Below are 13,305 nucleotides of genomic sequence, written 5' to 3'. Positions count from 1 at the left end.
GTTAGGGCCCAGAAAGTTCTAACAAGTCCTAGGTGATGCTGACTTTGCTGGTCCAGGGACCCCATGTTTTCAGTATCCTGGAAAAAAAAGCCCAAATAATTCTTAACAGCTCATTATTTTGAATTTTTAAAAATGACTTGTTTCGAGGTGCTTGGGTGGCTCAGTCGGTTAAGCGCCTGATTCTTGATTTTGGCTCAGGTCACGGTCTCAGGGTCATGAGATTGAGCCCCGTGATGGGCTTCGTGCTGGATGTGGAGCCTGCTTAAGATCCTCCCTCTCCCTCTGCTCCTCCTGCCCTCCCCACCCCCTCCATGAGTGCACATTTGCACACTCTCTCTCTCTAAAAAACAACAAAAAAAGACTTATTTAAAAAAATTTTCTTAAAGTTCCAAATGTCAATTTTCCTACATTCAACTTATTTTGAAGGGAAAAAAAAACAACAAATGAACCCTAGTTATTTTCTCTAAAATTTTAAATTAAATGTGGAATTGACATTTCTTTAATGCTCCTTAGGTACGTCATCTGTTGAACAATCATACTTCTGCTGTCAAACCAAGCTAGCTGATGTTTATTATAGTGAAAGTCTACAAAAAAGGGACTCAGCCCCACATCGGGCTCCCTGCTCGGCGGAAAGCCTGCTTCTCCCTCTCCCACTCCCCCTGCTTGTGTTCCCTCTCTAGCTGTCTCTCTCTCTCTGTCAAATAAATAAAATCTTAAAAAAAAAAAAAAAGGGACTCAGACTCAGACTATCTAAACCCATGGTACTCAACCAGGGGCAATTCTTGCCATCCAGGGGGCACTGGGTAATGCATGGAGACATTGTTGATGATCACAACTAAGGGGGTGTTACTGGCATTTAGAGGGTTGAGGTTAGGGATGCTGCTAACCATCTACAATGCACAGGACAGCAAAGAAGTCTCCAGCCCAAACAGTTCACGGTGCCAAGGTTGAGAAGTCCTGATTTAAACCAAAGCCAGAGTAATATGATTGTGAAAATGGAACCTGTTAGGTATTTGCTACCAGTAAGACTTACTCTTTCCTCTGGGGTAGCCAACATCTTGAGTCTTTTAAAATAAACAATGAGGCTTAAGCTCCAAAACTCCAAGAAACATTTAAGAATCAAAGAGTCTTTCCCTACCACCTTTTTATTTTCTCTTGAAAACAATCAGGCCTTGGTGGTAAGATGACTTTTACCAAAAGCCTAAGTAGCTCTGGATTTCCCACACTTCAGGCGGACACAGGGGGGTTTTGCCCACCATCAGAAGTTTTCTGGCCTGTTGTATTTCTTAGGGTAGAAACGTTTGGCCTTGAGGAAGCTCAACTGGTGCTCCCTTAGTTGGGTAAGATTACTTAACTTCTCACTGCTTCAGTTTCTCTTTTATAGGACAGTGGGGTGGGGGACTATAAACACACTTCACGAGTGGTTGTAAAGTTAATGATCCATGTTAAAGAGTCTAGCACTGTGCCTGGAAGACAGAAACATACAACAAGTAATAGCTATTGTTGTGATTATTACCTCTTTTTTTCTTTCTTCCAGGGCCAGAAATTTTTGATACCATTTCTCGTGCTGCTGAACTTCCTCCTGTGTTCTTCCAGGAAGGTTTTCGAGAACTTCTCCCATGAACGTTGGCTTCCCTTTATGTTTGTTTCTCACCTTCACAAAGTTCTGGTGGTCATAGTCATCCCAGCCCCCTTGTCGCCCTCCTGTTTGCTGAAGGAATTTTTCGAAATCTACCACTTCTTCTGGAAGAGTGCTCAGCATCTCTTTGTCTACAGGAAGCTTGCTTGACACGGCTCTGAAAGCCGCCTCTGCTCCTGAGTTACCCAAAGCCCATGTGTCGATTTTTCTTGATATGGCACTCAACTCATTATTGGTGGTTTTCTCTTCTTTAAGAAGCTCTTCATAACTGAAATTTTAAAGGTAAACTTTGAATAATAAGATACAAACCAATCCATATCAACCTTGCCTTTTTTCCCCTCAAATTTCATTATTCCTGACTCTTTACGTGTCATCCTCTCGACTTACAATTATTAACATTATAAAGAGGGGAAAAAAAACATCTTTCAAATTCTTATTTGGGTTTTCTATCTTGTCCAAATATAAGTGAAAATTCACTTGCAACATGAAAAGCAATCTGAAACCTAAAATAAAAGAAGAGAGGTGCTATATTGCTCTTGTGTAAGACTAATATTAAATACAGAACAATAAAATGGCTTGTGTACAACAACCTAGTGGAGAGGTAATGAAAAATAAAGGTCAATAATTTTATATCAAAATGAACTTAAAACATACATCAACCTCTGCTCTTCCTTAAAAGTGTTAATCGCATTTTCAATTTCTTCCATCATTTCTCTGAGCTTTTCAACAACTGTAAAAAAAATAACATGGAAAGACGGTTATGTCGTATTTTAGTAGGACCAAGAATAAAATGTTAGGAGAAAACGGAATGTTGCCTTAATTTATCAACATTTCTTAACCTAAAGGATAAGACAGTTGTGCTTTTATAAAGCTAATGTTTATGACTGCAGTTTTTTTCTGATTATAGATTTATTCCTGTGCACACGTATTATTAAACCATACTAGCATTATTTTTCCCACAGAAATGTTTTATACTATACATACTGCCTTGTGAGAAGCAGTTTTCATTTAACAAAATGTGGTTAAATACATGTGGTTAAGTTTCCATGTCAATATATGTATGTCCCCCCTCATTTTTTTCATGGCTTCATGATATTTCTTTTTTTTCTTTTTTTTTTTTTTTAAAGATTTTGTTTATTTATTTGACAGAGAGAGACACAGCGAGAGAGGGAACACAAGCAGGGGGAGTGGGAGAGGGAGAAGCAGGCTTCCCGCTGAGCAGGGAGCCCGATGCGGGGCTCGATCCCAGGACCCTGGGATCATGACCTGAGCCAAAGGCAGACGCTTAATGACTGAGCCACCCAGGCACCCCATGGCTTCATGATATTTCATTGTCTACATTTACACTGAGTCATTTCATTAATTCTCCAAGTGATGAACCTTTCAGTAGATACAATGCTGTGGTAAATACTTTTGTGTAGTGATTTTGCATGCTCAAGTGTTTTCAGACAATAATTGAAAAATCTGAATGCCAAATCAAAAAGTGTATGTGCTTTACAGTATGGTCAACACTGGTGCACTGTCCTGCTGGTGCCTGGAGGCTCTACTCACTCACGGTGCCTGAGCGTCCCCTTCCCGAGCACCTTGAACCATTTCCAAAATGAGAGGCGAGATGGATCATGACTGGTTTCACTGACATTTTTGTGATCATTAATGAGCCTGAGCATTTTTTTCATATGTGTTTTGTATTTCTTTTGCTATCAACGAGCCCCTGATAATCTTTACCCATCTTTCCATTAGGTTACTTACCTTTGTTGCTCCAATTTGTCGGTACTCTTTATATGTTATGGTCATTAGTTTTTTAAGTTACATATGTATTGCTGATATTTTTCTAATTTGTCAACTTTATGTTTTTGGGTTTGTGTGTGTGTGTGTGAAGTAGTCAATTATGTCTATTTTTGGCTTTATGGCTTCTGATTGTCATTCTTATAAACTAGAATACAATTATAAAAATATGAACTCATGTTCTTTTCTAGGATTTTTATGGCTTCATGTATTAATTTAATAAATAATAATTAGGATAGTCATAGTTACCATTTTTTAGTGCTTCCTAGGTTATAAACATTAGACAGGTGCTTTATATGCATTGTCTCACTTCATCTCCCCAAGAATCCTGAGGGAGGTCCTATGATTATCTCCATTTTACAGCCAAGGAAATAAAAGCTCAGAGAGATCAAGTAATTTGCCTAAAATCACATAACTAATAAGTGATTTGATCCTTCAGGAATGAATGTTGGTGTGCGCAGGGAGGTAAGGACGCCATTTCCTTTTTTTCCAAATGGCTAGCATTTGTCCCAATACTATTAACCTTTTCCTTATGTATTCGAAATGCAATTATTTGAAAGGCAATTATTTCAAAAAGCAAATGGTGGGAAAAGCACAAGGCTAGGAATCAGGAAATTCCCTCTTTTCTTCTTCGTTAGCTGAATCTGAACTCCTCCATACCTGAGGTTCCATCCTGTACATGACACTATTTTCTGTTCAATCAACTTCATAATTTGTGAGGATGTGATAGCATTTTAAAGGTAAAGCAACTACATAAACACCACCTGTCACAGTTAATTATTAATGTATCTTTCCTGATCCCTAACCAATACATTATGGCCTGGCTCCATTAAGGCCAAAGGAAAAAAAAGCACTTATTAGGAGAGTATATAAATATTTCTAATGAGCAATAGCAAATACTAATACATAAGACAGAACAGAAATCTAAATTCACTCACAATCAGGTGTAGGCTTCACATCTTTTAACTGGTGCTGAAGTTTCTTTACATTGTTATGTATTTTGGCCAATTGTTGCTGGATTTTTGCTCCTACAAGGAAGAAGTATGTACTTTTAAACAACTCTATGACAAAGGTGGTTACAGCTCAGGGTTCTACACGTAAGACTGATCACTATCACTTAGTAAAAGATAGCCAAGAGCAATTAAATAAAGGACAAAAGATGGTCAAAAAAATATCACAAAAGATATTTGTGTCAAAACAGCCTGAACATTTTAAGTAACCTTGCTTAACTAAAGCATCTCCCAGTTTCCTCCAATATTTAAAAGCACAATGGGTTAAGTCTTACTATAAAAGGAAATGTTCATTCTTTTTCTCTCTCTCTCCGTTTTTTAACTCTTTGGAGTTTGAATGATTGGACAATGTTCTAAATACATGGAACAGGAGCTCAGATGTAGGCATGTTTTATTCTTAAAAAGTTTTTTTTTTCTTTTTGTTATAATTTATGGAAACAGAATTTGATCTCTACCGTCGGAATATTAAAACTGTCTACCCAATATTAATTCTATGCATACCGACAAACTTCCTGATGAGAACTAATGTCATCTAAACACATCCTCCACGACAGGGGTCGGTGAGACCCACTGGTGTCTCGGTCACGGCCTTGTGGAGGTGCCAGCTGCCATGCAGTGGTACCTATATGCCTCAGGTTGCCAAGCTCAACCCACGGGCTAGTCTGAAGTAACACGCTAGGCCCACAGTGAAAGCCAGACGAAGGTCTCAGAGACATTTTCAGATGTTCTGTATCAGCAGCAGAAAGACTGGATTCTTCTCTTGTATTTTCTTTCTGAAGTAATAACCTTACTTTAATGTTTATTTAAATTATTAAGCTAGTATCATATATTCATATATATATTCATATGATATTATTATTTTATCATTGTTGGGTACTTTATGTGCCCCCTCTTCCTTTATTGCAAGTTTTCCACAAATAAGCATGAAGTACCAAACAGCTGTCCCAAAGTCCTTAAAACCAATTAATGTTTTAAAAGATTTTATTTATTTATTTATCTATCAGAGAGAAAGAGAGCGAGAGCGAGAGCACAAGCAGGGGGAGTGGCAGGCAGTGGGAGAGGGAGAAGCAGGCTCCCCGCTGAGCAAGGAGCCCGATGTAGGACTCGTCCCAGGACCCTGAGATCACTACCTGAGCCAAAGGTAGATGCTTAACTGACTAAGCCACCCAGGCACCCCTTAAAACCAATTTTTTTTTTTTTAAGTTTACCTATAGGCCCAGAGCCAGTGCTAATATCTAAAACAAACCTCACACATGTATATGTGACTTTGGTTTGTTCTATTTTTTCTTAAAAGTAATTTATTTATTTATTTAAGTAATCTCTACACCCAATGTGGGACTTGAACTCACAGCCCTGAGGTCAAGAGTTGCATGCTCTTCCGAATGAGCCAGCCAGATGCCCCAGGATTTGTTCTGCTTTCTATTAAAATTCAAGAGTTCCATAAAAGCAGAAACATGTCTAATGTATTTTATAGGATTTCATTCATTCACTGTTGGAAATGTAGGTTGGGCAACTTCTCTAGCGAAGTGTAGTAAGTAGGAAACAGTTCTGTTATTTTGTTTTTGTCACAGTTTGATCAACTACAGTGATACTGCAATAGGGCAAATGATCCCTTAATTATTCATTTGGAACTGACAGTATGTATGGGCCAACCTTTAAGTACAGTATTACATAAACACAGGCCAAAATTGTGGTATGATATTTGAGGCAAGGAAAAGGTATTTACTACTTCTAAGTTGTAATATGGCAAGAAGAAACGTCTAAAAACTTATACTGGGACAGCGCATTCCTTCCTCTCCTAGATAAGATGAACACCAAGTGTGAATAAAGAGAGGCAAAGCTGTACAATAATGGGAAATGAAAAGATAGAAATAAAGTTGCCTTACAAAAGGGAATGCACAGAAGGGAGACACTCCGACGATGGCATGATCAAGAGATAGAAAGATCAGTCTCGGGGCGCCTGGGGGGCTCAGTCAGTTAAGGGTCTGACTCTTGATTCTGGCTCAGCGGACAGTCCGCTTGAGATTCTTTCTCTCCCTCCTCCCCTCCCCCTGCTCACACTCTTGCTCTCTCTCTAAAATAAATAAATAAACAAACAAACAAATAAAATCTTTAAAAAAAAAAGAGATCAGTTTCTTAGTCATCTATTAAAGAACTAAGAGAAAGTAAAAAATATTAAACTAGGGATGTTTAGATGTCTCCATAAATCAAAGAGGAGAACTGGACATTTGGTAATTATATTAGGTCCTGCTGTCATCCCAACAGAAGAGGAAGAATGATTCTTGCCACCACCTGACAGAAGATGACTTTTTACAATACTACAGTCGTATATTCTGAAAGAAAGCATTTATTAAGAATTTCTTTTAACTGACTATAAAGGAGTAGAGGCAGTGTAATTTTTATATAAGTCTTAAGGTTCATAAGGCTTAGCTGATAACCATTATGTTTCCTTTATGTAATACTAAGCAGTTTTTTTCATTCTAACATAAAAATTTTGCAACATATAAAATCTACAACAAAACAATATATTTTTACAGAATCCTTTTCTTAAGGGCAACATTTAGTACACTGTTAACAATGATGAATATTTGTAACCAACAACAGAACATATTCATTGTGCACTTTATAGGGTACTTTCACATATATTACCTCACTGGATGCACAGACCGCTCCCCTGAGGCGGAAATGGTAGGCTTTCTATCACAGACAAGTGAACGCAGGTTTGAGCAGCTGTGTGCCTCCCCACTTCATACCACTACGAGATCTAGCTTCTGCATCCACTGATGTTGACCTATTCAGTCAACAATACCAGGCTGATGAGCTAAGACTAGAAAGCCCAGGAACCGATTTCCCTTCATTTTAAGAAATTTTAATAGCATTAATTGGTTTGGCAACCAAAAAACAAAACCCTCTTTTTCCTCTTAAAGACAAAGAAATGTACATAGAAAACAATCCAGTTCGAATGACCAAATAGCGACCTGAAAAAAGAGATACAAATCCCTAAAAGACAGACTTATTACCAACTAGAAAGTATTTTGATGGAGAATATAACACAGTCAAAGCACAAAGACAAAGCAAAACAACTACAACTTGATGTCACTCAACAGTTTGTAGCTCATCATGAACTCAACTTACTTTCTGTTTTCCTGCTGTTAATCAATTTATTTTCCAATTCTTCCAGCATACTATGCTCACTTCTGAAGTCACTTTTTTGGTTGCAGAAATGACTGTGTTTATCTTTTTCTATGTTAATAACTCTTTAGGAAAAGAAACAAATGGCATCAATGTGATTTAAATATATTTTTAATTGTTTAAAATATGAAGACACTCATTATAATCAGTACTTATGGATGGATTAATTCATCTAAGGAGCCCAAATATAATTACGAGAATTAATAAGGCTAAGGAGTCAAAGTAGTAGTTAGAAAAGAGTCAAGTTCAACTATAATCATGAGTAATTTGAATTGCTGTTTAAATTACAAAATGTGAGTTTCAGAAAAGGCAGTCATGCACTGGCTTTGAAAATACAATAGCAATTTGGCTCTTGATTCCAACTCAGTCTTATTGTGGCCTCAAAGCGGCCACCATTGCTGACGCCTGCCTTCCACAGGAGATAGAGTTAGTCTGTAAACGGAGCCAAGACCTTTCCCCTCTCCTGGGGTGAACCTCCTCCTCACTAAAATGTGAGTATGGCAGCTCTCTACTACCTAAGCAGGGCTGTGATTAAATTATATGAGGGCACACCTCCACGTAGTAACTATGTACTACAGAAATGTGTTATTAACATAATTAATAAAACTAAAATTTCAAGAAGCAAACGATCTACATAGACAGGAATTTTGGTATAATTAGGGATATCGTCTACAAGGACTTCAAAGCTTCTTCTGTGTCATTTTTGCTCCTTGGATCTAGTCCATCTACCAGTAAGGAGTTCTAATGCTAGCTTGAACCCTTGGGTAAGACAAAACAGATACTAGCAAGAAGAGTTTCTGGTTGGGCAAAGAAATTTATTTTCTTCTTCCAGAAATCAACACAAATTCTTCTCCAGGAATCCTGTATTTAATGAATGGTGGAACGTCTCGGGCCATTGACTTAATTTCATACAACCTGAGGGGTAACTATCTAAGAGAGAGTTTCCCAATATTTTCCAATTTGCCATCCATAAAAAAAAAGTCAGTATTTATAAAGTTCAGTGGGGTAAACAGATGGGACTCCCCTGGGCCCTACCTGGCTGCCTCAAAGGCTAAGAAGATCATACCGTAGTATGTGGGCTTGGGAGAGGAAGCAAAGGGTAGCACAGAGCTGTCAAATAGATCTCAGTCTACATATCAAGTCTTAAGGACTGAGCATGGCTACTGGAGTCCTGTGCTGAGGACTGGGAAGCCCATCTAGGCTCTGGTTGCAGGTGAGGGAAATTATAGGATCAGACAGAAATGTCTACATGTACAGGGGATATGCTAGGACAGTAAGTTATGCTTTGTGATTCCTGGATTAGAAATATTCACCTGTAAAGACATTCAAAATGTACTAATGGAGACAAATAGCTAAACACAGGAAAAGATGCTCAACCTCACTCATAATAGGAGAAATGCAAAGTAAAACTAGACCACAGTAACATCGTACACCTATCAGACTGGCAAAAATCACAAGTGTAAATACATATTCTGTTGACAAAACTGTGGGGAAATAGGTCCTCTCACACATTATTCGTGGAATTGCAAATTGCCTGTGGAGCGCTGTTTGGCAATATTTATTACATCTGCAAACCCATGTGCCTTTGACTGAGCATTTCTACCTCTAGGAATTTTTCCTAAAGATGCACTAACACATACACAAAATGATGTGGACCTATGTAGATACTGTGATTCGTTATGGCCAAAGATTGACTATAACCTAAATGTCCATCACTATGGGGCAGGTTACATAAATTACGGTGCATTCACGCCCTGGAATACAGCAAAGCAGTACCAGGTTCTGTGTGCTGACAGGGAAAGAGCTCCCGAGATACACTCTTCTTCTAACAAAGGTTTTATATGAAAATGTTAGTCACACAACCAAAAGTAGAGAGTGATCCAGTGACTCCCCTTACGTACCCTCACACCACTCTTCTTTGACAATTAGACCTCTCTCGGTTCACCTAGCTCTTCTCCTTTTTAATCTCTCTTTCTCTCTCCCTTTTACTAAAGCATTCTAAAGTAAATCCACTACATTATATAATTTCACCCCAGCATACCTGAGTGTGCATCTCTGGAGATTATGGATACTTAACTATAATGCCATGATCCTGTCTGACAAAATCAACAATTCCTCGGTATACTCTTAAGTTAAAAATAAAACAAAACAAATTAAGATGCAGAGTAGTGTGTACAGTATGCTCCCATTTATATAAAAAAGGAAAAATCTGAATATGTATTTTTCTTTCCTCCTAAGCGTATAAAAATCCTGTGGAAGGATACAAAAGAAACTAAAAATAGTGGCTATCTGAAGGGAAGAGAAGTGGGTGGCGGGGGCCCGGGGTGAAACAGAGACTTTCCACTGTGTACCCCTCAATGTGTGTTGATTTTTGAACCATGTGAATATATTATTACCTATGCTAAAAAAAAATCAGAATTATATTCTGAACCATGTTTTTTTGTATTCAACGAAAATTGTTGGCCAGAGACACTCTATTAACGGGTTTTTCTAATACTCTTTCCATGAGTTTTTCCAAAATTTTATAACAAGATGAAGAAAGCCTAATCAGAGCTGCAAAACCAACATATACTGGTAAAAAAAGTCTCTACACCACCATAATCTACTGGTTTGCTATAGACATGGCCATTAACCACTTGGCCGATTACCTATCTAGGGACAAACATGAGCCAGAACCCTAACCTACAGTCCAGTCCTACCTAAAGTCATGCATTTTCGAAATAAAAAATAAAATAAAATTGTATTTTCCCAAATTCTGACTATTAAAAATATAAGCATTATATCAATGCGGAGAGCATTCAATCTCCCAAAGCTACAGTATGGTATAACGTTTCACAATTTATTTATTTATTTATTTTTTAGATTTTATTTATTTATTTGACAGAGAGAGACATAGCGAGAGAGGGAACACAAGCAGGGGGAGTGGGAGAGGGAGAAGCAGGCTTCCGCTGAGCAGGGAGCCCAATGCGGGGCTCGATCCCAGGACCCCGGGACCATGACCTGAGCCGGAGGCAGACGCCTAACGACTGAGCCACCCATGCGCCCCAACGTTTCTCAATTTAAACAGTATCCTTTTTTGTTGGCAGAATTTCTAAACAGAACTGCCACTAATCCAGGGCCTGAGACCATTCCTTACAACAGGCTCCATTTCTCCTGATTTCTTTAGCAAATTGATATTGTACAAATTCAAAGCAGTGTTTGTAAAAAGCTCTCAGCTGCAGGGTAGGGTTGGGTGGTATGAGTTCTAATGCTTTTGATCATCCTGCACAATATTTATCATATCATGGTACTGCTGACAATGTTGAATATTCAACAGATATCACTGGCTATTAAAAGAAAAAAAATACACATACACTAAAAGTTAAAATAAATGGCAACTTCTCAGTTACTCTAGTCATGATGTGCAAGACAGATCTGAAAGGGGAGACCAAGGGAGGGAGATCAATTAAAAGGCCATTTCAAGAAAAATAACTTGAGGATACAGACTCTTTATTAAAACTATTAACTCCCTCAAAAATAGTTACCAAGTGCTTACGTTGGGCAATGAAAATGTACTGACGTATGCGATCTAAAGAAATAACTGTTTTGTTTCCCTTAAAACACAGATTCAAAATAATATGTGAAAATAACTCTACTTAAAACTTTATATTAAATAGTCTGTTATCATTTGTCTTTTTCATACCCCTGCCTTTCTCATTCATCTCGGGAAAGCCAGTGACTAGAATTTTGTAACTTAATGTGGGACTGGAGAGGGTAGAGTAGAATTAACTCCATACTGTCCACAAAAACACGGCTAGTAATGTTAATTGAAGATAATGTTCTTATACTTACTGATTTTTAAATTTTTCTGCTGTGCGTATGAACTCTGCTTTCTTTGTCCGACTAACTTTCTGCTTCCAGTTTTGAAGGTGAAAAGGACGAATCCCACCTGAAGTACCGAAACAGCTATCATTCTACACAGAGAACAAAAACAAATTTACCATCAATAATAAAAATGGCAAGACATGAAGGCAGAATTTTTCTCAGAGAGAAAGCATCAGTAATAATAATGAAGTCTCTTGGGGGATAATCTGGGGGCCTGTCTTATTTAATTTTTAAAAATATATTTGTGGAAGAAGGAATATCTACCTTAAAATGCTAAATTAAGAAATATTAAGCCTCTGGGGATTTTTACAAAAAGATCTAATTCTTTCAGTCATTTAGCAATACATATGGAACACTTAGGACATGACATGTGGTGCGCTAGACACCACAGAAACAATGATGACCCACATCAATATGGCCCCGGGCTGAAAGTCTGGTGAGGGAAACAGATTTACCACAAAAAGGGTAAACAAACATTAATTAAAAAAACACCAATTGCAATAAGTGCTACTTAAGAAATAAACAGGACTGAGATGGAGATAATGGGTTAAAGGACTGTTTTTTTCAGTAAGAACGGCCACAGAGGTTCTATTGAGGGGATGACACTTAAGGAAGACTGGAGCCAGCCACGTCAAAAATAGTAGGGGAAGGGGTCCCAGGCAGAGGGCCCAGAGGGTGCAGAAGTCGCAGGGCAGGAGAGACCGTGGCTGGGTCAAGCAGAGGAAGAGCTAAGGTGACATGATGTTAGTAAAGGTGGGGAGCTTCGTAGGAGATGAAGGTAGACAGGCAGGTACGTGGCCTATCACATTGGCATTTTAAGTCACTTGGGGAGTCTGGATTTTACTCAAGAGTTTTGAGCAGGAGAATACCACGACACATGTAATTTTTGAAGAAATTCTTTCTGGCCATTTTCGGAGAATAAATTGGCGGGAGGTGGGGGAGGAGGTAAAGCAGGACTGGAAGCAGAAGGATCAAGGAAGTAGCTGGAACAGATGAGGAATGATGGTGTCTAGGACCACTGGCGTGGCGCGGATAGAAAAAGAAGGATCTCCGGGTCCTGGGATTGAGTCCCACGTCTGGCTCCAGGCTCAGTGCAGAATCTGCTTGTCCCTCTCCCTCCCCTTCTGCTCCTCCCCCCTGTTCTCTCTCTCTCTCTCTCTCAAATAAATAAAATCTTTAAAAAAAAAATGAAGTAGGGGCACCTGGGTGGCTCAGTCATTAAGCGTCTGCCTTCGGCTCAGGTCGTGATCTCCGGGTCCTGGGATCGAGCCCCGCATCGGGCTCCCTGCTCCACGGAAAGCCTGCTTCTCCCTCTCCCACTCCCCCTGCTTGTGTTCCCTCTCTCGCTGTGTCTCTCTCTGTCAAATTAATAAATAAAATCTTTGAAAAAAAAATGAAGTAAGACTAAATAGATTTTGCATCTATAACCAAGAGGAATCGCTGACAGATTGATGTAGATGAGACAGAAAGGAAACAAGGCTTTACATTCCTAGGCGCAAGCTAAAAAAAAAAAAAAAAAAAAAGTAATGAATTCAGGAAATATTTTTTTCACTGAGATACAATTCACATTACCATATTGTATATCCATCTAAAGTGTACAATTCAATGGTTTTTAAGATATTCACAAATGTGTGCAAAATCACTACTATCTAATTCCGGAAAATTTCCATCATACCAAAAAGAAATCCCATACCCATCATACTTCCACCCCTCTTCCCTACAAGCCTCTGGCAATCATTTCATCTATTTTTGACTCCATGGATTTGCCTGTTCTGGACAATTAACATAAATGGGATCACACAATGTGTAACCTTT

The 13,305-nt window shown here is 38.6% G+C and overlaps 1 protein-coding gene across 3 annotated transcripts in view; it reads right to left on the bottom strand.

The window, feature by feature from the left end:
• CCDC112 (coiled-coil domain containing 112) overlaps positions 1-13,305 on the bottom strand; it is a 29,365-nt gene that overhangs the window by 7,307 nt on the left and 8,753 nt on the right. For 2 of the 3 annotated variants that reach the window (XM_036101106.2, XM_036101107.2), the window contains exons 2-6: positions 11,458-11,579; positions 7,570-7,691; positions 4,363-4,452; positions 2,294-2,369; positions 1,517-1,907 (exon numbers count right to left, since the gene is read on the bottom strand). In XM_036101106.2, the coding sequence (XP_035956999.1) occupies positions 1,517-1,907; positions 2,294-2,369; positions 4,363-4,452; positions 7,570-7,691; positions 11,458-11,579 (801 nt within the window). The remainder of the gene's footprint in view (positions 1-1,516; positions 1,908-2,293; positions 2,370-4,362; positions 4,453-7,569; positions 7,692-11,457; positions 11,580-13,305) is intronic. The other variant, XM_036101108.2, reaches the window with a different exon arrangement.

Source organism: Halichoerus grypus, chromosome 2 (genome assembly GCF_964656455.1).
Source record: "Halichoerus grypus chromosome 2, mHalGry1.hap1.1, whole genome shotgun sequence".
Taxonomy (NCBI): domain Eukaryota; kingdom Metazoa; phylum Chordata; class Mammalia; order Carnivora; family Phocidae; genus Halichoerus; species Halichoerus grypus.
Note: the sequence above shows the minus strand (reverse complement) of the source record. Positions and strands in the feature narration are given on the sequence as shown.